General features: G+C 40.6%; 1 protein-coding gene and 1 pseudogene across 3 annotated transcripts; both read left to right on the top strand.

Annotated features, from left to right (window-relative positions):
• LOC139377763 (uncharacterized) overlaps window positions 1–26,232 on the top strand; it is an 84,675-nt pseudogene that overhangs the window by 53,787 nt on the left and 4,656 nt on the right.
• Window positions 1,709–26,232, top strand: LOC139370633 (carbonic anhydrase Va). Of its 3 annotated transcripts, none has more exons than XM_071110229.1 (7): window positions 1,709–2,554; window positions 17,096–17,293; window positions 17,743–17,861; window positions 18,842–18,937; window positions 19,114–19,176; window positions 19,669–19,827; window positions 19,963–26,232. In XM_071110229.1, the coding sequence occupies exons 1-7, from the start codon at window positions 2,413–2,415 to the stop codon at window positions 20,131–20,133; spliced, it is 948 nt and encodes a 315-aa protein (XP_070966330.1). In that variant the 5' UTR covers window positions 1,709–2,412; the 3' UTR covers window positions 20,134–26,232. The 3 variants fall into 3 exon arrangements, with proteins under 3 accessions (XP_070966330.1, XP_070966343.1, XP_070966337.1); XM_071110242.1 differs by lacking the exon at window positions 1,709–2,554 and adding an exon at window positions 16,551–16,570; XM_071110236.1 differs by lacking the exon at window positions 1,709–2,554 and adding an exon at window positions 16,648–16,943.

The following is a 26,232-nucleotide window of genomic DNA, read 5'->3' as shown; positions in this document are numbered from 1 at the left end:
CCCAGATCTGTGCCTCGACACAATCGACACTAAAAACTTTAGTGATTGGGAGTCCCATAGGGTGGCGCACAATTGGCCCAGCGTCGTCTGGGTTTGGCCAGGGTAGGCCATCAGTGTAAATAAGAATTTGTTCTGAACTGACTTGACTAGTTAAATGAAGGTTAGAGAATCCTGTCTCGGAGCTCTATGGACAATTATTTTGACCTCATGGCTTGGTTTTTGCTCTGCCATGCACTGTCACCTATGGGACTTTATATAGACAGGTGTGTGCCTTTCTAAATAATTTCCAATCAATTAAATTTACCACAAGTGGACTCCAATCAAGTTGTAGAAACATCTCTATAAACCGGTTTTCGCTTTGTCATTATGGGGTATTGTGTGCAGATTGTTTTATATCCATTTTAAAATAAGGCTAGCATAACAAAATATGGAAAAAGTCAAGGAATCTGAATAGGCATCAAGAAATATATATATATATATATATATATATATATATATATATATATATATATCCATAAAAATGATGCCAGCTGATTCATGAATTCAACTTGCTGAGAAAAGCTGCCTGCCTGCCTGTCTGGTCCCAACACATTTATTACTATAGGACAGCTGGAGATTGCAACATTGTTTCAATATTGAAATTCAAATGTCAGACAGACCACAAGGTTTATATTAATCTCCGCTGTTAAATCAAATGCTAGTCTAAAAGAAATCGGAGATAATATCTAGATGCTTTTTATAGTGGAGATCAAGTTTATAAATTGCCTGGCTGGGCTGATGAGACAGTGGATTGCGCAGTGAGATGGAACAGAGTAAATAGGCATTTCAACGTCATATCTTTAGCCGGTGGTAACTTGTGGAATAGACACCAGTTGGAATACGGTTTTAACCAATCAGAATCCAGGATTAGACCAACCTGTTGTATACATAAGCAATAAGGCCCGAGGAGGTGTGGTATATGGCCAATATACTAAGGGCTGTTCTTAAGCATGACAACAGAGTACCTGGACACAGCCCGTAGCTGTGGTATATTGGCCATATACCACAAACCCAGAGGTGCCTTATTGCTATTATAAACTGTTAACCAACTTAATTAGAGCAGTAAAAATAAGTGTTTTGTCATACCCATGGTATAACACAGTGTTCAGCCAATCAGCATTCTTGGCTCGAACACCCAGTTTATGATGTCTGATATACCACGGTTTCAGCCAATCAGCATTCAGGTCTCAAACCACCCGGTTTGTAATATCGTATGAAGATATGCTAAAACACTTGTAGTCAATGCCATGGCGACATTGGCTAGCTAAGCTCATGTGTAGATCCGATGACATGTTTCTAACGGTCGTCTCGCGCAAAACTGCGCATGTGCAGGTCAAAGCTAATCCTTCGATAAAGTTGTTTTTGACGAAAATGAAAACGTGTCAAACGTCACTTTCACGAGGTTGGAGCAATAACATGTTGAACTACCAAAAACATTGTCTCGAATCGAGGTTGTGCCTTTAGATTTAGAGAAAATGAACAACTAAGGAAGAACTTTTCACTTCTCTCATTGACTTCTTTAACCCCAAACCCTGGCCTGGTCTGTTTAGTTTGTTTTGCAAGCGTTCCCAGAAGTCTCGCAATGTTGTGCCTCGGTTTAGAAATGGTGTGCGACAGCGTTCCAACTGGTCGTTCAGTTCAGCACCATTTCCGTTAAATTGAACGTGCCAGAACGTAAAAACATACCCGAACGCAGCCATGTTGTTTGCATGTGACAAATACAATTTGATTAGGTGTATGGAAGAAGTCGGAGCTCAAGGGTGTAAACGAGTTTCCCTCAAGTAATTACGAGTTGGAGAGGCGTTCAAGTGGATTTTCCAGTCATATGCTCGTATTTACAAGATGCTATGAACGCAGCATCGTCTCGCGCATGTGGATTGAAACGTCCCTCAGACGATAAAGCTGATAGGTCGGGATGGGAATTTTGCGACCCCCCACTCAGCAAACTAATGACATTGCTTTGTAAACACATTTACAATCTGTTATTTTCGTTGATGCGGCGCGTGAAATATCTGTAGGAAGCTAAATTAGATGGGTGCGGTGTTCAAGTAAGAGCACGCATCAACAGGACTAGTGAAAAGCTGTAAAACCGGATGGAATTTACTGTCAGTTCGTGAATGTTTTAATCGTGTGAAAGCCTGCCCATTTCGTTGCTACCAGTCAAGCGAGAGAGACCAGCCATCCAGCCGACAATGTGGAAGACGAGGGGCCCTAAAAAGCAAATCCCGTTAGGTGGAAACAGCTATGAAACCAACCCGTAACACCTGGGGGACAAGATGAGCAGTTGACGTTTTGCCTTACCCTAAACGATTAAATAACAGTTAACTGTGACTCTCGCAACCCTCGAGAAGCGTATTCGAAGAATCCGAGATAATGGTGGCTCTCTCATCGGTTTTAACGCCACTTGCTCGGCAGCTGCACAGACATCTCATCAAGCAAACTAAAGGGCAACGTTTGATACCTGTGAGAAGATGCAACCTCACCGCATGTTCAAGCAAATATGTGCTTTCTGCCTGTAAGTGTCGAAACTTTTTACATATCTTGTATCATTATATTAAGTACAGTTGCTAGTTGTAGGCAATATATTTAATATTTAAGACTAGAACAGTCAGTGCTATGATCACCACTAGTCACTCAGTCCAGCTGGCATGCCACATTCCACACACATGATAAATAACTGTTAAATCTCTCAAGCAGCGGTAACGTTTTAATCAACGTCACTATGGCTACCAATTATGTATATAAATCCTTGGTTGCTACATTACTAAAGGGATAATGACATTGTGCACGCATTGCGATGAAAACAAAGAATACATGGAAACCAGGGAGTGGATTTCTGCATGAGTGAATCTGGTTCATTATGCCAGCAGCATACCATCCGGCATCTCACTGCTGGAATGCCTCTGAAGTTAAGCAGGGTTGGTCCTGGTTAGTCCCTGGACCATTTGCAGCTGGAAGTGGTGTTGGAGGGCCAGTAGTAGTAGTAGGCACTCTTCCCTAAGGTCTAAAAAATGATCCCAAGGCAGTGATTGGAGTCATTGCCCTGTCTTTCGACTGGGTCGTTAAACTAATGTAATGTGTTGTACGCCAACTACGACTCGGCAAAGCATGCAGTTTATTATGCTACAGATGAAAGAAATTATGAACTTCACAGGGTGGAGAAAGTGCTCAGCCTTTAGCTTGATGCTCCATTCCAATGAATATCAAGGGTCTTATTCTGGTGACATGATGATTGATGCTTGACTGCTGTTTGACAAATAAAAATATTCTTGCTATTTTGTCCATAATAATCTCATGTAGACTATACCCGCATTGTATCTGCAAGCTGTTTTCTGGTGAGAAAATGAAAATGCTCTTTATTTTTTTTCTCCCCAATGTTGTAGTAGCTACTTTCTTGTCTCATCGCTACAACTCCCGTACGGGCTCGGGAGAGACGAAGGTTGAAAGTCATGCGTCCTCCGATACACAACCCAACCAGCCCAACCATAAATTTGCTGCAGTGCATTTTCAACTCTACTGAGGGTTTTGTCACAAATGCAGCGTTATATAGGTAATGTGCCCACTCAGGTGTTGGCACGTGCGTTTTAGCCAACAGTTTGCAGATAGTGTGGGTATAGCCTACGTGATGAGATTATTATGGACAAAATATAAAAAATATATATTTGTTAAATAGCAGCTAAGTATCGACCATCATGTCACCAGAATAAGACCCTCAATATTTATTGGCATGAAGCATCACGCTAAAGACCGTGCTCTTTCACCACCCTGTGAAATTAATCGTTTATTTAATCTGTATCCTAATAAACTGCATTGTTTCCCAAGTTATAGTGGGAGGACCACACACCATATCATTGCGTGGCTCCAAGGTTACTTCAGTATAATGGTTATTGTATAAATATTTGCGCATAAAGCTGTTTCCGCCACCATTTTTCGCATAATACAGACACAAAAAGATACCACCATGTCGAACAAACCAATAATGTCGGCATTTATAAAATTATACCGAAATTACCTGTTTCCATCACAGCTGTTTTTTTAATATGGTATGACTTTACACTCAAACTGTGGATGGAAACTGTTACTGATAAACAAACATAGTAATACAAAAAAAATCTTAAATGTATACTCCGGGATTTTGGCAATAAATCCCATAATGTACTTCCACAGAGTCAGATTAACTCGTGGATACCATTTTTATGTCTGTGTCAAATAAGGAAGTTTAAGGTATTTTCACGAGCCAATGCTAACTAGCGTTAGCACAATGACAAAGTCTATGTGCTAGCAGATAGCAATGACTGGAAGTCTATGGGTAACGCTAGTTAGCAACTTACTTCAAACTGCATGCAGAGGTGTAAAAATGGTATCTACGAGTTCATCTGACTCTGGGGAAGTACAGTGCCTTGCGAAAGTATTCGGCCCCCTTGAACTTTGCGACCTTTTGCCACATTTCAGGCTTCAAACATAAAGATATAAAACTGTATTTTTTTGTGAAGAATCAACAACAAGTGGGACACAATCATGAAGTGGAACGACATTTATTGGATATATCAAACTTTTTTAACAAATCAAAAACTGAAAAATTGGGCGTGCAAAATTATTCAGCCCCTTTACTTTCAGTGCAGCAAACTCTCTCCAGAAGTTCAGTGAGGATCTCTGAATGATCCAATGTTGACCTAAATGACTGACTGATAAATACAATCCACCTGTGTGTAATCAAGTCTCTGTATAAATGCACCTGCACAGTGATAGTCTCAGAGGTCTGTTAAAAGCGCAGAGAGCATCATGAAGAACAAGGAACACACCAGGCAGGTCCGAGATACTGTTGTGAAGAAGTTTAAAGCCGGATTTGGATACAAAAAGATTTCCCAAGCTTTAAACATCCCAAGGAGCACTGTGCAAGCGATAAAATTGAAATGGAAGGAGTATCAGACCACTGCAAATCTACCAAGACCTGGCCGTCCCTCTAAACTTTCAGCTCATACAAGGAGAAGACTGATCAGAGATGCAGCCAAGAGGCCCATGATCACTGGATGAACTGCAGAGATCTACAGCTGAGGTGGGATACTCTGACCATAGGACAACAATCAGTCTTATATTGCACTTATCTGGCCTTTATGGAAGAGTGGCAAGAAGAAAGCCATTTCTTAAAGATATCCATAAAAAGTGTTGTTTAAAGTTTGCCACAAGCCACCTGGGAGACACACCAAACATGTGGAAGAAGGTGCTCTGGTCAGATGAAACCAAAATTGAACTTTTTGGCAATGGTTTGGGCCTGCTTTTCTTCAGCAGGGACAGGGAAGATGGTTAAAATTGATGGAGCGAACTACAGTACCATTCTGGAAGAAAACCTGATGGAGTCTGCAAAATACCTGAGACAGGGACGGAGATTTGTCTTCCAACAAGACAATGATCCAAAACATAAAGCAAAATCTACAATGGAATGGTTCAAAAATAAACATATCCAGGTGTTAGAATGGCCAAGTCAAAGTCCAGACCTGAATCCAATCGAGAATCTGTGGAAAGAACTTGAAAACTGCTGTTCACAAATGCTCTCCATCCAACCTCACTGAGCTCTAACTGTTTTGCAAGGAGGAATGGAAAAAAATGTCAGTCTCTCAATGTGCAAAACTGATAGAGACATACCCCAAGCAACTTATAGCTGTAATCGCAGCAAAAGGTGGCGCTACAAAGTATTAACTTAAGGGGGCTGAATAATTTTGCACGCCCAATTTTTCAGTTTTTGATTTGTTAAAAAAGTTTGAAATATCCAATAAATGTCGTTCCACTTCATGATTGTGTTCCACTTGTTGTTGATTCTTCACAAAAAAATACAGTTTTATATCTTTATGTTTGAAGCTTGAAATGTGGCAATGGTCGCAAAGTTCAAGGGGGCCGAATACTTTCGCAAGGCACTGTAGATAAAAGGCCTCATTGCCAAAATCCCTTTAAATTCTGTCCAGTGTGTCCAGATTTCTATTAAATATTACATTTTAATGACAATATGTGTGAAATAGTTTGTATAAAAAGCAGCTTTTCTTTGTTTTAAATTGTATGGGTTTACCTGAACAACAGAATGGTGTGGGCGTGTACTGGTCAATAGTAGAGGTCGACCGATTAATCAGGGCCAATTTCAAGTTTTCATAACAATCAGAAATCGGTATTTTGGGGCGCCTATTTATTTTTAATTATTTTTAATACCTTTATTTAACTAGGCAAGTCAGTTAAGATCATATTCTTATTTTCAATGACGGCCTAGGAACGGTGGGTTAACTGCCTTGTTCAGGGGCAGAACGACAGATTTTCACCTTGTCAGCTCGGGGGATCCAATCTTGCAACCTTAGTTAACTAGTCCAACGCAATAACGACCTGCCTCTCTCTCGTTGCACTCCACAAGGAGACTGCCTGTTACGCGAATGCAGTAAGCCAAGGTAAGTTGCTAGCTAGCATTAAACTTATCTTATAAAAAACAATCAATCATAATCACTAGTTAACTACACATGGTTGATGATATTTCTTGATATTATCTAGCGTGTCCTGCGTTGCATATCATCTGACTGAGCATACAAGTATTTAAGTGTCTGACTGAGCGGTGGTAGGCAGAAGCAGGCGCGTAAACATTCATTCAAACAGCTCTTCGTTGTGCGTCAAGCATTGCACTGTTTATGATTTCAAGCCTATCAACTCCCGAGATGAGGCTGGTGTGACCGAAGTGAAATGGCTAGCTAGTTAGCGCACGCTAATAGCGTTTCAAACGTCACTCGCTCTGAGCCTTCTAGTAGTTGTTCCCCTTGCTCTGCATGGGTAACGCTGCTTCGATGGTGGCTGTTGTTGTTGTGTTGCTGGTTCGAGCCCAGAGAGGAGCGAGGAGAGGGACGGAAGCTATACTGTTACACTGGCAATACTAAAGTGCCTATGAGAGCATCCAATAGTCAAAGGTTAATGAAAGACAAATGGTATAGAGGGAAATAGTCCAATAATTCCAATAATAACTACAACCTAAAACTAATATTGAAGACTCATGTTAAAAGGAACCACCAGCTTTCATATGTTCTCATGTTCTGAGCAAGGAACTGAAGCGTTAGCTTTCTTACATAGCACATATTGCACTTTTACTTTCTTCTCCAACCCTTTGTTTTTGCATTATTTAAACAATTGAACATGTTTCATTATTTACTTGAGGCTAAATTGATTGTATTGATGTATTATATTAAGTTAAAATAAGTGTTCATTCAGTATTGTTATAATTGTCATTATTATAAATAAATACAAATTGGCTGATTTTAATCGGTATTGGCTTTTTTGGTCCTCCAATAATCGGTATCGGCGTTGAAAAATCATAATCGGTCGACCTCTAGTCAATAGGCCTTTATCACACCCATAACGGTTGCATCTGGTCAGTGATTAGTTGCGTAGCACAACATCCTGCAAAATGGAGCTGTTATTTATTTTATTTTTTTACCACTCCTGCTTGACCTGCCAAAAGTAACCACATCTGTCTGATCAAATCTTGTTGCGCTCCACTCGGCGACTGAGGCCAAAGCTCGATAAATTATATGTTCTTTCACGAGAACTACCTTTTCAATTATGAAGGTAAGTTTACCATCAGCTATATTTACCATCACCAGCTAGCTAGCTGTAGCTAACTCTGTAATGTTAGCTACCAACTCAAGCTACAACATTATGGCATTGTTTAACCTGTGACCAAAGATAACACGTTGCTAGCTATAACAAGTAATTCAGTTCAAGTGCTACCAAATTTATTACGTGAGTCCTTCCTTGATTTGACAACTAATGATTTAAGTTTTTTAAATGTTTGTTTTTCTGTAAATGTTCAGTATTGAGCAAGGGAACGGGGAGTTTGTTTGAGAGCTAGGTGCTACAGGTCAATGAGCAAGAACGAGGAGCCCCATTCACTGCAGGTTACCCATAGATAAGATTAGGAAAAGTTCAGATTTGACCAAGTTCATTGCTTTTGTTTTACTGTGGTTGCAGATTTCATTTAACTCTACAATATAACTCTCATAAAGACCATACTCTTTGTTTATCTACTGTAGCACTGCCTAACCCTTTCAATTAGGTGCATTACATTTTTTGCTTTGTCTTCTATAGAAACAGATTTATAAATCATACTGACACTGATATTGGTACTGTAGTTCACTTTGTACACGAACATGAAGCCTTCTGTCCTGTGTGCAACCACCTGGTTGCCTTGCTTTTCCAAACAATACAATGACAGCACGATGAGCATGAAGACTGTGTTACCACATGTACCATGCACAAGTTTCCTGCAGACATGGCACAGGCCAAGGACTGTGGTAATATACTTTGTAGAGCTAGGCCTAGATGTTGTTTCTGTAATCATTTTGGAATGGTAAATGGGATCTCTGCACAAGTGTTCTTGTTTTCAGGGGAGCCGCCCGGAACCAACGACATCTGGAAGAAGTGGCTTAAAATCTACATAGCATACATAAATTTTCTGTGATGAGAGAAAAATATATATTTTCAGTCACGCTCTTAATAAAAAATTTTTTGCAAGGAATACAAACACTTTCTCAACCGCGTCACAATAGTTTTAGTTATCACTTTCTCCAACTTAATGCATCGTTTTTATTTCAGGGCCCCTTCCTGACCAGGCAGTGCATTCTGCTGGAGAGGCTTTGAGGAGCATTACACCCCAATTCCTGAGTTCCTCTGTCCTGCACAGCATAGTTGAACTGTCTCTATTTGATTCCAGTTTTGGATCTCTGCCCCGTGGTTCTGTGCTGTCTCACAAATGTCCCCCTGTTATGACAAGAAAGCTTGACAAACACCCAGATAATCCAGTCTTTCCCTAACTCCATATAGATGGGAAGTTAGAGTAAATTACACTTTGTCCCAAACTGCCACCAGTTCTACCATTTTTAGAGAGCTTAATGGTCACGAGTTGTCAGCTGTGATCGAGGAAGGTACTGAAGGGCAATCGAGTCCCCACTATGGAGCCAAATGCGTTGGCCAAGAGTAACAGCCAGCAGGTTCTGTGGAGTATGTCACATGACAGTGGAGTCCTCTGGTCAGGCACTGGCAAGCCCTACTGGGTAAGGCAAACCAGTCAAATGAAAAGGGGCTTGGCTCTAGAGCCAGATGTGTTAAAACAGTACTCTGAAATGTGTACTTTTCTCCAGGCCAGATGGTGTGACTGATCTTTAGCCACCCAGCACTTGGATGAGAACAGCAGCTTTACACTTACTGCTGGAACTGTGTGTGTCCAAGACCCCTTGTTCTAGTATAAAAAATCAACAAAAGTGTGTGTGTGTAATATTTTATACATACATACAGTTGGGCAAAAAAGCATTTAGTCAGCCACCAATTGTGCAAGTTATCCCACTTAAAACGATGAGAGGCCTGTAATTTTCATCATAGGTACACTTCAACTATAACAGACAAAATGAGGGGGGAAAAATCCAGAAAATCACATTGTAGGATTTTTAATGAATTTATTTGCAAATTATGGTGGAAAAATTTGGTCAAAAACAAAAGTTTCTCAATACTTTGTTATATACCCTTTGTTGGCAATTACAGAGGTCAAACGTTTTCTGTAAGTCTTCACAAAGGTTTTCACACACTGTTGCTGGTATTTTGGCCCATTCCTCCATGCAGATCTCCTCTAGAGCAGTGATGTTTTGGGGCTGTTGCTGGGCAACACAGACTTTCAACTCCCTCCAAAGATTTTCTATGGGGTTGAGATCTGGAGACTGGCTAGGCAACTCCAGGACCTTGAAATGCTTCTTATGAAGCCACTCCTTTGTTGCCCGGGCGGTGTGTTTGGGATCATTGTCATGCTGAAAGACCCAGCCACGTTTCATCTTCAAAGCCCTTGCTGATGGAAGGAGGTTTTCACTCAAAATCTCACGATACATGGCCCCATTCATTCTTTCCTTTACACGGATCAGTCGTCCTGATCCCTTTGCAGAAAAACAGCCCCAAAGCATGATGTTTTCACCCCCATGCTTCACAGTAGGTATGGTGTTTTTTGGATGCAACTCAGCATTCTTTGTCCTCCAAACATGACGAGTTGAGTTTTTATCAAAAAGTTATATTTTGGTTTCATCTGACCATATGACATTCTCCCAATCTTCTTCTGGATCATCCAAATGCTCTCTAGCAAATTTCAGACGGGCCTGGACATGTACTGGCTTCAGCAGGGGGACACGTCTGGCACTGCAGGATTTGAGTCCCCGGCGGCGTAGTGTGTTACTGATGGTAGGCTTTGTTACTTTGGTCCCAGCTATCTGCAGGTCATTCACTAGGTCCCCCCGTGTGGTTCTGGGATTTTTGCTCACCGTTCTTGTGATCATTTTGACCCCACGGGGTGAGATCTTGCGTGGAGCCACAGATCGAGGGAGATTATCAGTGGTCTTGTATGTCTTCCATTTCCTAATAATTGCTCCCACAGTTGATTTCTTCAAACCAAGCTGCTTACCTACTGCAGATTCAGTCTTCCCAGCCTGGTGCAGGTCTACAATTTTGTTTCTGGTGTCCTTTGACAGCTCTTTGGTCTTGGCCATAGTGGAGTTCGGAGTGTGACTGTTTGAGGTTGTGGACAGGTGTCTTTTATACTGATAACAAGTTCAAACAGGTGCCATAAATACAGGTACGAGTGGAGGACAGAGGAGCCTCTTAAAGAAGAAGTTACATGTCTGTGAGAGCCAGAAATCTTGCTTGTTTGTAGATGACCAAATACTTATTTTCCACCATAACTTGCAAATACATTTATTAAAAATCCTACAATGTGATTTTCCAGATTTTTTTTTCTCTCATTTTGTCTGTCATGGTTGAAGTGTACCTATGATGAAAATTACAGGCCTCTCATCTTTTTAAGTGGGAGAACTTGCACAATTGGTGGCTGACTAAATACTTTTTTGCCCCACTGTATATTAACAAAGTTTTCTCTTCATTATTTTAAAGTATTCAGGTAAACCTTGTCCCAGCAGTGTAGTCTGTTTGGTTGAAATGTAGGCTACATTCCAAGCTGCTACTGCAGAGTATTTTAAACGTAGAGCCTTCAACTATTTTCACAGCATTGAAAGTAAGGCTGCTTTTGCTTGTTATTACTACAGAGAGGTACGCTACAAAAACACTGACTTTGCTTCCGCCACTTGGTAAGCAAGAAAAGGACCGGAACTTATCATCCAACAAACTACACTTCCAAAAATATAGTAAAAGCCTATACAGGGCCTCCCGGGTGGCGCAGTGGTTAAGGGCGCCGTACTGCAGCGCCAGCTGTGCCATCAGATACCCTGGGTTCGCGTGTCTGTCGTAACTGGCCGCGACCGGGAGGTCCGTTGGGCGACGCACAATTGTCCTAGCGTCGTCCGGGTTAGGGAGGGCGCAGCGACTGCTGTGGCAGGTCGGGTGCAGTGCGCGCTAACCAAGGTTGCCAGGTGCACGGTGTTTCCTCCGACACATTGGTGCGGCTGGCTTCCGGGTTGGATGCGCGCTGTGTTAAGAAGAATGGGGCTAGGCTGGGTATCGGAGGACGCATGACTTTCAACCTTCGTCTCTCCCGAGCCCGTACGGGAGTTGTAGCGATGAGACAAGATATTAGCTACTTCAACAATTGGACACTACGAAATTGGGGAGAAAAAGGGGAAAAATAAAAAAAGCCTTTTCATGACAAGTAAACAGCGGAAAGTCAGCTTTCCACATTCGTAAGGCCTTGCAGACTGAGCCTGCCAGTGCCATCATATACAGTTGAAGTTTGATGTGTTTGACATTTAAACTCAGTTTTTCACAATTCCTGACATTTAATCCTAGTAAAAATGCCCTGTCAATGCCCACTTTATTTTAAGAATGTGAAATAATAATAATAGAAGAGTGATTTATTTCAGCTTTTATTTCTTTCATCACATTCCCAGTGGGTCAGAAGTTTACATACTAATTGAGTGTATTTGGAAGCATTACCTTTTAAATTTTTAACTTGGGTCAAATGTTTCAGGTAGCCTTCCACAAGCTTCCCACAATAAGTTGGGTGAATTTTAGCCTATTCCTCCTGAGGAAGCTGGTTTTAACTGAGTCATGTTTGTTGGCCTCCTTGCTCGCACACGTTTTTTCAGTTCTGCCCACAAATTTTCGTTAGGATTGAGGTCAGGGCTTTGTGATGGCCACTCCAATACCTTAACTTTGTTGTCCTTAAGCCATTTTGCCACAACTTTGGAAGTTTGCTTGGGGTCATGGTCCATTTGGAAGACCCATTTGCGACCAAGCTTTAACTTCCTGACTGAAGTCTTGAGCTGTTGCTTCAATATATCAACATAATTTTACAGCCTCATGATGCCATCTACTTTGAAGTGCACCAGTCCCTCCTGCAGCAAAGCACCCCCACAACATGATGCGGCCACACCTGTGCTTCACGGTTGGGATGGTGTTCTTCGGCTTGCAAGCATCCCCCTTTTCTTCTATAATGGTCATTATGGACAAACAGTTCTATTTTTGTTTCATCAGACCAGAGGACATTTCTCAAAAGTACCATCTTTGACCCCATGTGCAGTTGCAAACTGTAGTCTAGCTTTTTTATGGCGGTTTTGGAGCAGTGGCTTCTCCCTTGCTGAGCGGCCTTTTCAGGTTATGTCGATGTAGGACTCGTTTTACTGTGGATATAGATACTTTTGTACCCGTTTCCTCCAGCATCTTCACAAGGTCCTTTGCTGCTGTTCTGGGATTGATTTGCACTTTTCGCACCAAAGTACTTTCATCTCTAGGAGACAGAATGCGTCTCCTTGAGCGGTATGATGGCTGCGTGGTCCCATGGTATTTATACTTGCGTACTATTGTTTGTACAGATGAACATGGTACCTACCTTCAGGCGTTTGGAAATTGCTCCCAAGGATGAAACAGACTTGTGGAGGTCTACATGTTTTTTCTGAGGTATTGGCTGATATCTCTTGATTTTCCCATGCTGTCAAGCAAAGAGGCACTGAGTTTGAAGGTAGGCCTTGAAATACAGCTACACTTCCAATTGACTCAAATGAAGTCAATTAGCTTATCCGAAGCTTCTAAAGCCATGACATCATTTTCTGGAATTTTCCAAGTTGTTGACAGGCACAGGTAACTTGGTATATGCAAACTTCTGACCCACTGGAATTGTGATACAGTGAAATAACCTGTAAATAATTACTGGAAAAATTACTTGCCATGCACAAAGTAGATGTCCTAACCGATTTGCCAAAACTATAGTTTGTTAACAAGACATTTGTGAAGTAGTTGAAAAACGAGTTTTAATGACTCCAACCTAGGTGTATGTAAACTTACGACTTCAACTGTAAAATGATGTTTGTCAAGAACTGCTGCCCCACTGAGTTGCATTTTATGTTTTAATTTCTTCAGTCCCAGGGAAACCCATACATTCTTTTGGGGTACATCCATTGGGAAAATAAAGTGGGAAACCCATACATTCTTTTGGGGTACATCCATTGGGAAAATAAAGTGGGAAACCCATACATTCTTTTGGGGTACATCCATTGGGAAAATAAAGTGGGAAACCCATACATTCTTTTGGGGTACATCCATTGGGAAAATAAAGTGGAAGTAAAAACGTTTTCCTTCCAGGGAAGCTACGCTTGGGCTCTCAAAAGAGGGATTCCTCACGAAACCAGGCCAAAGATACACCATGATTTAGGGCATTTTGACCACATTTAATCCATACAGTGGTCCTTTTTGGAGGAAGGATTGTTGACATATTTGACATTTGTATCTAAAAGCATTATTCATTGTGAAATAAGGAATCAAAGTTGGCATATTTATTACATTTCGGCCTCACTCAGTCCTTTAAAGACTCCATAATGTTTCATATGTAGGTGCTACAAAGCAAAAATCAGTGTCATATGAACCTTTACCGATTGCTCTGAAATATGAGTGGTTTTTTGATTTCGATGAGGATTTTCTTACATTCATTGAATATAGAAAAATATTAAAATAAATGTTTATATTCATATTTTTCTATATGTTGTTGAACCATTATATACTCTACTATGGGCATAACAAAGTTCCAGAGTGGAGTCTCTGGTAGTTCCAAAGTGATGGCCCATTTCGGAGTGAAATTGGTATAGTAGGCAATGTAACCATTCACAGCCCTTCTTTTACTTGTGTAATTGGACATCCTGTAAATCACCTTCAGAGGGAAATCCATTTTCACATTCACTCTGTTGGTCATGCATTAAAATATGATCATAACTCCTAAAAGTAGCAAATATCCCTCTCTGGAACTTTGATATGGCCATAGAGCAAGTTTCCCTCTCTGGGAATTTATCCTTCGGGTGATTTAAACAATACAAATAAATGTTTTTAAATGTATTTGCCCCTCCTTGTGTAAATGTAAACAACTGTAAAATGGCAGCAAACTGGCTCCAAGTGATAGAACATTATTATACTTGGGGGAAAAAATCTGTTCCAAAGTATTCCCAAACATAATAGAGAGGTGATCATATACAAATGTAAGCATGCTTTTAAATTGTTTTAGTCAAATATTATATCTGTTTGGGCTTCTTGCGGTCAATTTTGCATTCTACAAATGATTTGTAATTATGTTCCTGACCATCTGCTCAAGAGAAATTGTCCCACGGCTGAATCTAGTTGATGATCCCCGCCGTAGAGTATATCAACAATGTATTGAAATATTTGCTTAATCAAAAATGTTATTTTCAATATTCATGTTTTATATTTTTCAATCTTCATAAATGAATGTAAGAACTATTACTGAAAAATACTACTCATATTACAGAGCAAGTGGTAAAGCTTAATTTGACATCAAAGTTTGCTTTGTAGCACCTACAGATCAAACATTACGCAGGCCTTAAGACTCCAGAAGGCCAAAATGTCCTCAATATAACAACTTTGATTAATTGTTTACCCCGGGGTGCACGTTTTGGTTTTTGCCCTAGCACTACACAGCTGATTCACGATGACCCAGGACCGAGTTTGGGAAACCTTGCTCTAAAGGACCATTCTATGGATTAAATGGTAAAAAGAGCAAATTAGTCAGTTTAGGGCACAGAAAAAGCAGTCATGTTTCTGAGAAACACATGGAGGTCCTGTAATCGGCATTATGCCTCAAATCGTGATGAAGATAATGAACATGGTTGATTTTTATGGTGAGAACCACAATGTTAATGTCTGCTATAAGAGTCCTACTGGTGTTCAACCTATTTTTACTACCCATGACCCTGCATACCTCACTGAGAAACCTTTGGCAGATGTATCTCCCTGCGATCCACTGGGCCACAGAATTAGAACACATTGTCTATACATGAGCTATAGAGGATTATGAAGAGTGCATTATACAAAAATCCATAGCTCATTTCAGTACAGGAAGTAAGCTTTTTTTTAAATTCAGACATTTTATGATCTTCATTGTCACAATTTATATTACACATGATGGGAAACTAGGCTGCATTAAAAACAAATGGTAGTAAGAATAGTCTTTTTATTTTAATCCGGTACAGTCTGGGCTCTAAATGTAAATGCATTGTTAGCACTGGTGCTCACAACTTTAAAAGGTTAGGAGCACAACATAGCATTTATTGAGATATAGCAGCCCTATAGGAATTCTAGTTAAATCTGGAACACGTTATGCCCTAGAAAAATGTATATCCTGGTAATGTTACCAGGTTGTTAGCTAGCTAGTTAGTCAAGTGACAAACATGACTAAACAAGGTTTAAAACGAATGGTTAACGGCCGGTGACAGTTTTTAGGAATGTAAAATGCGACTTCCAATCCTCGACAGGAAGAAAAAGAAACGTTGCCCTGGTTAATGAGTCCGATCTTTTGAACTGTGTGCTAGTAGGAAACAACCGTGTTCGCTGTAGTAAGGGTGCAAGCATGAAGCTAACGAATCTGCGCTCAGGAAACAACGGTACAGCGAAGCCTTGTTACAACAATTATAATAAAAATACATTTTTGTTGTCGCATTGGTGTTCCCAATTTAAAACTGCAGGTTACACAGCAGCGACGCACATTAGAGCCATGGCTACAGTAGCAAAAAGGTTCATTTAAAAATAATTGTTCCCATTTAAAATACCTTTTCCAACGGACCATTGTACAGATATAGGAGGTCCTAGTAGATTTATTGTAATGCCAGAAAATGCAGATTTAATCAACTTTGCGTTCAGAACTGAACGACTTCTGTCTCTCCTTCTGTGGAGAAGACCTGTTGGGCTGCCAATACATTCCGTGAGTCAGTTTCTGTAACCTACCCACATTTGACTTATTCTGCAATTTCCTTTGAGTACGAGTAAGAGGAAGGAAGTGGGTGATTCCTCACGAAACCAGGACCCCCCCCCCCCCTATATTGAAAAAATGTGCCAAGTCTTAACTGGTGTATTTTCTATATTCATGTTTCGATTTTTCAATATGTATACATTTAATGTAGGACTTTTATTGAAATCAAAATACTACTGCTATTACTCTTACTGAGCAAGTGGGGAAAACAATCATATGATACCAGTGTTTGCTTTGTAGCACCTACAGATAAATTATGGAGTCTTAAAGGAGGCCTGGGTAAGGACAAAAATGTTATAAATATGCACATTTTCATTAATTATTTCTCAATTGTGCTTTATTACAAATGTTAAATATATGTCAACAAACCTTCCTCCAAAGGACTGTTCTGTATATTAAATGTTGTGAAAATCTGCCAAATCATGTTTTTTTTTTTTTGGCCTAGTTTCATGAGGAATAACCCAAGTGTCTCATTCCTCCTCTGCTTTACTCATTTCTTTAAATGGGATGTAGGGAGGAGGCTTACTGGTCTAACTCGAAGTCTGTTGAATTGCTGGTATACTGTAAGACATTTTAATCGTATTTTATGTTTGGCATTTTGACTATAATAGCTAAATAATAATGCAGGAAGCTGGAGAGTACACAATGAAAAGTAAGTGTCAGCATTTGTCTTTGTTTTAGTGGGCTAAGCAATAGGACCAAATGTGATTTACACATGTGCCCTGTATTTCCTGGTTGGGCTTTATTCATCACAAATGTTACTGTCAGCCTAGATTGAAATCCTCTCTCATCCTTTGACTCTAGTGCATCCAATGTGGCAGGGACCACTCGTTGCTCCAGGGGGTAACAGACAATCTCCTATCGATATTCGGGTGCGTAAGAGCGTTTTTGATCCGCACCTTAAGCCGCTGACCCCGGATTACGACCCCGGGACGTGCTCACAGATATGGAACAACGGGTACTCATTCCTGGTTGAGTACGACGACACCACCGACAAATCCAGTAAGGACTCTCTGCTCTGCAATATGCCTCATTAAAACCAGAATGCCCACCACGTGGAATGTGACTGATTAGCTTTTTAAGTATCCCTGCCCTAGTCTTATTTCTCAACATCACTCTGTCTTGAAATGTATTGTTTAGACATTTCTCATTTTCAATTGAATGTTATTTCAAAATGTATATTTTGTTTCACTGCTTTAATAATATACTTTATACATATTTTCATTCCAATTATACAATAGGCTTATTGTGTAAAAAAATAAATACTAATAATCTGCCTGTGTGTGTGAAGAGACAGAGGATACTTGTTTATGTTTTAGCATGTATGTTTATACAATCATGTTTTTTAACCCCCACTCAGCTGTTATTTATGTACTAGCTACTGTTTCCCATGCTTGGCTCTCTAATATAACACCGAATGATCTATTTATTCTTCTCCATCCCTCACTCAGTACTTAAAGGGGGTCCTCTGGAAGATAACTTCCGGCTGTGTCAGTTCCACTTCCATTGGGGGGAGAGCAACGCGTGGGGTTCCGAGCATACCGTGGACCGCCGCCTCTTCCCTGCTGAGGTAGCTACCGCACATCCTCTTCCTTGAGAGTTAGTGTGTTGTATTTTAAATGTCAATTTTGTTGAATGCCTCTAAGCAATTTGAAAAACCTCCTAACATGTCAAGTCTAGTAGAGCTGTAGTCTTCAGGAGACTATGGAATGGTGGAAGGACTGCTTTTAGACATCAGGGCATAGTGCTGTCCCAGCCAATCCATGACTATATTGGCATGGAATTTTTGTGACAGTGGGGTATTGTGCTGTTGGAAACCTCTACATATAGAAGCAGAATTCTCTGCGTGAACTGCATTCTGGTCAATCCTCATGACCCACCTTTTGTTATCTATTTTCATATTATTCCACTCACCTAAAGCACACTTACACAATAGAGGAAGTACTACTGTACTACTATCTGTCTGGGGGAGGGTGCCATGCCAAGCTGTCGTTAATGGCTGTGAGAATCTGACCATGTCAGGGTTCTCAACATTCCCCAGGTGTAGAGAGGCTGAAGTTACGATTACAACACAACTCCCTGTGTGCCTAATAGGAGCACACCACAGTCTGAGTATTTATTGGTTTGTAACTCCTTTTTTCTTTATGTAAACCTCCCCTGATCCCAGTGTGACTGTGGGCCATTGTTGGGAACTGAAAGAGTGAAACAAAGAGGAGATACATGTGACCTCGGGGTCAGACAATGCTCAGTTTGGTTTAATAGATACTGATTCCTGTCAGTTAAGGATGGGTATTTTGGGGTGTATTTTGAAGTTCAGAATATGATCCCAAATTTGTTTTACTTCTGCTTTTTGGCTGTTGTTTATCTTGAGAATGATATTAAACATGAATTAGGTTCATCGTTATTCAGCAACAGATATCATTTGTGACACATTGCATTTGAATGCAATCAGTATATCATGACATATGTCAAAAAAAGTCTACAACCTGACTCTGGGTGTGGGGATAAGCACACTTTGATTTACATATCCTCTGTCTTTTCTGTTCCTAGCTCCACATGGTCCACTGGAACTCTAATAAGTACAGGCGGTTTGAGGAAGCTGTGATGGAGGAGAATGGACTGGCTGTTATCGGAGTCTTCCTCAAGGTCATTTATTGCTCTTCGTTAACATAGCTATTGATGCATCCCTTCAATATGCAACCCACCACCACTACTGTCATATACACACTTGACCACACACACACACACACACACACACACACACACACCCCATGCCTGAGCGATGGACTCAGTGCTCAGACACAGATTATTTTACTCCTCAGATAGGGAAGAGACACGAGGGACTGCAGAAACTAGTGGATGCCCTACCTGCTGTCAGACACAAGGTGAGTTCAATGATTGGCCACTTAAATCATGAAGTTGATTTTTTTTCTTTTTTTTAAACCAAGGTTTCAAAGAGCACATTTCAAGCAGGTGGTATATGCCTCTGAGTTTCTGAGAAGGCCGCCCAAGTGTAAGAACAAAAATAGTCCATGTACTGTTGGGCAATCTGGACAAGTCTCAGGTGGAGCACATGTGACATTTGTATGGCAATAGTATGTGAGGGGGAGAGTGACGACAGTGTAGGAGCTATACAGGAGTGGTAGAGGGTAGAACACCATTTGTTACCTCCCACAGAATTATTACACAAAAGAACAATTCTGAAATATGATCAGAGATGGGAAGATGGTCAACTAACTGCCATCTAGTGGCCATGAGTCAAATTACATGCCACTACTATCAGGTTATTATGGATGGGGAATGCCAATAATAATAATTATTATTACATGGTTGGCAGCACCATGTAACCCTTTCCTCTTTCCGTTTTCACTCCCTAGGACAGTGTTGTTGAGTTCACTAGGTTTGACCCAGCCTGCCTACTGCCTGCTAACATTGACGATTACTGGACGTATGCAGGGTCACTTACCACTCCTCCTCTGACTGAGGCAGTGACCTGGATTATCATGAAGCAGCACATGGAAGTCAGCCATGACCAGGTTAGTGTGGATTTGTATGTGTTTGTTTGCTAGTGGAGAACAGGGAGGGAACATCAATGGCATTACCAGCGGTTTACACCTTGGTATTTTAACTCTGTAGTTTCAGGTCTGCGTAACACATTGTCCCTTTCTCAGCTGGCAGTGTTCCGGAGCCTTCTCTTCACCTCGGCAGAGGAGGAGGTGCAGAAGAGCATGGTCAACAACTTCCGCGTGCAGCAGCCCCTGAGGGGCCGCACTGTGCGATCCTCGTTCACCCCCTTCCTGCAGCAGGAGCCACCTGCAAAAGGTCCACACACAGGCCACTGACCGGTACACACTAACTCACTCGGACCCTTCAAACCAAAATTATGCAATTACCCTAGGAAGCCTTTTTTTTTTTTTTTTACTCTACAGAAGTCATACTGCTGGCATCTTCTTTCCAAATGCCTTATGCATTCAGAAAGCACTCAATGATTTCGCTTAAATGACAGGGATTTTAGCATTCCAATGTCACCATCTAAGCTGTGGTATTCAAAGTCAGGGTTGTGACCTCTAGTTAGTTGGGTTGTGTGGGAACTGCTGTGGGTCCCCCCCCCCCCCAATATTAAAAGTAAGCAAATTGAGAGTACAGATCATTTTATTTGACATTATACAAATGTTTTTGAGAAAGAATTTGAAAAATACTATTTTGAGTAAATGTATTTAATGGTTTCTTTTAATTTTAATAAGAGAAACTTAAATTCATTACATTTTTATTTGTTGATGTAAAAATCGAAATGTTTCTGTTTTAAGGTTATGTCATTAGCTCTGGGGTGGGGGGGTCTCGAAAGGATTACGAAAGAAAGGGTTGGTCCCCCCTGAAAGTTAGAATACCAATGATCTATAGGCTTTTAAATGTTCTTTTGTTTTTTTTACATCTGTCTCACTGTCTGCTGTTCTGTCAATAATTGAAAGTCATCAACACATGGCAGGTATATTGCTGTAGTCGACGCTAACATATTTTTGAAAATCATGTGTCTTAGGTGAATCTGGTTGGAGATTTTTATGAATCCTCTTAATGTTTATAAGTTGTAAATCTTATTTATTCACTCCTTATTAACAGTCAAACTTTACATGCATCCAGAAACAAATGATTGATGCTGCAGGAATAATTTGAAGTACTATCAACACTTATTATGTAAACTAAAGATTATGAATATCACCCTCTTGTGGAAAGAGTACTTCTACAGTCATTTTTTTCTTACTTGACAAAGTATTTGAGGTGAAGGGGCATCATATATGAATGGGGGTTTAGTTTGAAGGTTTAAGCTCTAAATTTGTTTACAGCATATAAGCGAAGAGGTTTAGTTCATTCTATTTAGGCCTAGCTCAGGCTCCAAACTGCACACATGATTGTTGCTCAATATGTTTTTAGGTGATTTGATGGATTTTAATACATAGTCTTGAGTAGACTAGAATGTGCATCTCAGTATCTTTAACTTGGATGTAAAAGTAATGTGTAGGATGTACAGCTTCATTATGCCTTATAAGCACAGGGAAACCAGGGCATTTGTTACAACTAATATGTTGAATTCTATAGCAAATATTGACCTTTTTTTTTTTTTTTTTTACATGTGTCTAAGATTATTTTCCTCTTGTAATCAAATTCTTCTGTTGTACTAAAAAGGACTCTACCATAGTGCCTTCCATGTTATGCATAATACTCACACACACGGTCACCTTTGTTTTCATAGATCAATAGCTCACTGCAGTGTCTGTTATGTTGGAGCCTGCTGGTTTAATTAATATTGACAATATTATGCCCCTCGCAGGTTTTTAACAGGCAGTCAGTTGGTAGATTGTTTGCCAATTTCTGATCCAGGAGCCGTGGGAGAGTTTAGAGAGGGTGTCACATGTACATCATTAGCATGTTGGTTCTGTATTTATTTATTGGTGGAGGTCAGAAGGATTTGACTTGCCTTTTAGAAGCACTAGCAGCACACCGACAGGAATCATTCTCCTGATAGTTGTATGTCATTTCTTGAGACTGTTTAGCTTCGACTGCACTCTGAAAACTGCTATTTGTTCAGACCTTGTTATTGCAATAATTTGGAGATGATTTTAAAGTTTACAGCGGAACCATCCATAAATGCAAAATATCTAGGTAGCTGGACAGGGATTACAGTGGGACCAACTACATGTATCAACTTGAAAACATACCTGAACTTAATGTTATGCTTTAATAGCATTCCAATAGGTTGTTTACGGTAAAATAAGCATTGCTATTCCCTGTGTTGACACACAACCATGATAAGTGATATTATAGCAATTGTAATACATGCACTATATGACCAAAAGTATGTGGACACCTGCTTGTCGAACATCTCATTCCAAGCTCATGGGCATTGATATGGAGTTAGTCCCCCCCTTTGCTGCTATAACAGCCTCCACTCTTCTGGGAAGGCTTTCCACTAGATGTTGGGGCATTGCTGTGGGGAATTGAGCAACAAGAGAATTAGTTAGGCCTGGCTCGCAGTCAGCGTTCCAATTCATCCCAAAGGATGTTCGATGGGGTTGAGGTCAGGGCTCTGTGCAGGCCAGTCAAGTTCTTACACACTGAAACAGGAAAGGGCCTTCCCCAAACTTTTGCCACCAAGTTCGAACCACAGAATCGTCTAGAATGTCATTGTATACTGTAGCGTTAAGTTTTCCCATCACTAGAACTAAGAGGCCTAGCCCGAACCATGAAAAACAGCCCCAGACCATTATTCCTCCTCCACCAAACTTTACAGTTGGCACTATGCAGTCAGGCAGGTAGCGTTCTCCTGGCGTCCACCAAACCCAGATTCGCCCGTAGGCCTGCCAGATGGTGAAGCTTGATTCATCACTCCAGAGAACGCATTTCCACTGCTCCAGAGTCCAATGGCGGCGAGCTGTAGACCACTCCAGCCGACGCTTGGCATGGCGCATGGTGATCTTAGGCGTGTGTGTCTACCACTTCGCGACTTAGCCGTTGTTGCTCCTAGACGTTTCCACTTCACAATAACAGCACTTACATTTGACCGGGACAGCTCTAACAGGGCAGACATTTGATGAACTGAGTTTTTGGGGGCTCCCAAGTGGCGCAGCGGTGTAAGGCATTGTTTCTCAGTGATAGAGGCGTCACTACAGACCCTAGTTCAATTCCAGGTTGTATCACAACCGTCGTGATTGGGAGTCCCATAGGGTGGCGCACAATTTGGGAAGGACTTGCCTAGTTAAATAAATAAAAAATGTTGGAAAGGTGGCATCCAATGTCGATGCCCTGTTGAAAGTTACTGAGCTCTTCAGTAAGGCCATTCTAATGCCAATGTTTGTCTATGGAGTTTGCATGGCTGTGTCACTCTCTTTTCTTTCTTTCATACACCTGCCAGCCACAGGTGTGGCTGTAATAGCCAAATTCACTAATTGAAGGGGTACCCACATACTTACACACACGTGTATCGTGCTGCCTATTTTCCATTGGCCTACTTCTCGTTGCAGTTTGATGGGTGTGCCTTGCAGTGCTTCACTGTTTTCTTCAAAGATCTTTAAATAAGACATCTTGGTCAGAGAGTGACTGGGAAAAATAGAGGGGGGTCTTATGTACTGTGAGCTCAAAGTATTGGGACAGTGACACATTTTTTGTTGTTGTCGTTTTGGCTCTACTTCAGTTACAGATGCACATATCATACCCTGTTATTGTAATGGTGAGTTTAGCATGTCTTGGGTATGATATTTGTGGGTCTGTAACTTTCTCGCTCATCATTATTCACGATTCATTCAGTATTATACATAATCGTGGTAGCATCCACATGAATGTAGAAGTGTTTAGAAACATATTCTATTTTTATTTACAATAAGTGACTCCAAAATGACAATGAATTACCATTTATTTCTAATGGGCACAAAATCTGAAACAACCAAAACAAACAGCAAATGCATCCAAGAAATGTGTAGTCACGAGCTTGATGTATTCATTGCGTGCTATGACTATGGGACCAATTACTAGTTTAGTACACATATGTGAATTTGTCCCAATACTTTTAGTCGCCTAAAATTGGGGGGGGGTATACAAAAAGTGCTGTCATTTCTAAACCGTTCACTAGATATGGATGACAATACTATCAAATTAAAGGTAACCTCATAGTCATTGTATCATTTCAAATCCAAAGTGCTGGAGTACAGAGCCAAAAACAACAACAAAACAACAACAAATTGTCACTGTCCCAATGCTTTTGGAGCTCACTGTATGTGCAATGTTCAGAGAAAGTGAAGAGCTTTGAAGTGGGTGCTAAAAAGATTGGAGGAGAAAATGATTGATTGGTTTGTTCTATGAACAGGGAATGAAAGGGAGAGCAGACAGAGGGAGCTTTGGTATTGTTCTATAAAGCATTAAGTGAGAGGACGGTTGTCTTTTGTGTGTGTATATATATATATATATATATATATATTTTTTTTTTCAATAACAATGTCCCTGTACAAACTGTTCTCTGTACGGCCTGGCCCTCTCCCCAATAGGTCAATTGCAGAGAAGTAGCTTGACAATAACATGTTCTGAAAACTGAAAAGCACTGTTCAAGACTCCAGCCCTCCATACCTACTTGACACTTATGCCTGTTTCACTGCGTTACCTATGAAATTGAAGGTGACCCCTTTTCACACCATGGGTTAGGGGAACAATGTTTGGGTACAGGGAGGATTTGAATGGGGTTACGAAACAGTTGTACATTTTAGGTGTTGGTTTGATGTGGGCATTTTTATGGGTAAGTGATGGTAGGACAGAGATTCACTTTTTTTTTGCTGTAACTGTGGTAAGGGACCTATTTTCTGCCTCCTATTTGTCCTGATCTGTTTTAGTTATGTTCTGCCTTTTTAATCTCCAGTGGGATGTTTCCTTTCACTTAACTGTATTTTTGTTTTCAAATTATAAATACTAAATGGTAACTGGAATGTGATTTAACTGTAATGACTGTACTTTAAATCATGATCATTAGTCTTGATTAATCTGTCATCAATGGTGAACTGCTGTATTTTCATGTATATGCCACCAGTGACTGTTTTAAACGTGTCAAACTTAGCATACACAATGATCCAGATCGATGTACATGTTTTACATAAATGGGACTTATGCGGAACTTCCACTTAACTTGCCCTACACCATTGTGTTGCCAGTGTTTTTATGTTGATGTAAGCTCTAGTATCATTGTTTCCATCAGGAGTGTGACACTAAAGACTTGGGGTGAGCAGGATCAACAACCTCTGCATCAAGACAGTTTCTTTGTGAGGTGTTCACAGTTAGCCATTGTTATGTGTGCTGAACAAAAATCTAAACTGAACATTTTCAACAGTTTTACTGAGTTACAGTTCATATAAGGAAATAGGTCAATTGACGTAACAGACTGAAATACTCCTCAGCACTCCCTCAGATGATCCCACAGGTGAAGAAGCCGGATGTGGAGGTCCTGGTTACATGTGGTTGTGAGGCCGGTTGGGCATACTGTGCCAAATTTTAAAAAATTATGTTGGAGGTGGCTAATGGTAGAGAAATTAACATTCAATTCTCTGGTAACAGCGCTGGTGGACATTCCTGCAGTCAGCATGCCAATTGCACGCTCCCTAAAAACTTGAGACATCTGTGGCATTGTGTTGTGTGACACAACTGCACATTTTAGAGTGCAGTTGTTTAGAGTTATTTTCCCCAGCACAAGGTGCACCTTTGTAAAGATCATGCTGTTTAATCAGCTTCTTGATATGCCACACCTGTCAGGTGGATGGATTATCTTGGCAAATGAGAAATGCTCACTAACAGGAATATAAACAAATTTGTGCTCAAAATATGAGAGAAATATGCTTTTTGTGCATATGGAAAATTTCTGGGATCTTTTATTTCAGCTCATGAAACTAACACTTTATATGTTGTGTTTATATTTTTGTTTGGTATAAATGCCAGCTTCCTGTGGCCTGGTATTGGGCCCAAGTCAGAGCAGGTCCGCTGGAGCCATGGCCCACAATTCTGAGCCTTTTGGGTAAAACACCTGAGATGGAAACTTGACAGTGCTTCCCCTTGCTTTGTTTGCCACGTAGCAGGTGTTTTCCTGGAGCTAGAGGAGTGTTCTACGTTTGTTGTGCTGTCGTAAATGTTGTATTTCTTTTATCAATTGGTGGCCACATTCCTGCCCCATGGGCCGGAAGGAAAACTGCTATTGAGGGTCTGTGGTTCAAGGGCTAGATTGGGGCTCCTCTCCCAACAGGCCTGTTGTACCAGGTGCTTGATTGGCCCAGTCCAGCCGTACAACCAGGAAGCCACTGCTGACAAGTGTTTATATAGAAGATTTTAAAGATGAATATATTAAAGAAATGAGTACACTATGCCTGTGTTTTAGTATTTTGACTTGCTGGTGGTATTAAAATGCTTATATGGAATGG

This window comes from Oncorhynchus clarkii, chromosome 2 (genome assembly GCF_045791955.1).
Source record: "Oncorhynchus clarkii lewisi isolate Uvic-CL-2024 chromosome 2, UVic_Ocla_1.0, whole genome shotgun sequence".
Taxonomy (NCBI): domain Eukaryota; kingdom Metazoa; phylum Chordata; class Actinopteri; order Salmoniformes; family Salmonidae; genus Oncorhynchus; species Oncorhynchus clarkii.
Note: the sequence above shows the minus strand (reverse complement) of the source record. Positions and strands in the feature narration are given on the sequence as shown.

What these genes read in the sequence shown, in the direction of transcription:
- LOC139370633 (XM_071110229.1), top strand. Translation starts at nt 2,413, where the DNA reads ATGGTGGCTCTCTCATCGGTTTTAACGCCACTTGCTCGGCAGCTGCAC. An exon ending in CGACACCACCGACAAATCCA is followed by an intron (nt 17,294 to 17,742) that starts GTAAGGACTCTC and finishes TCCCTCACTCAG; the next exon opens with TACTTAAAGGGGGTCCTCTG. An exon ending in TACCTGCTGTCAGACACAAG is followed by an intron (nt 19,177 to 19,668) that starts GTGAGTTCAATG and finishes TTCACTCCCTAG; the next exon opens with GACAGTGTTGTTGAGTTCAC.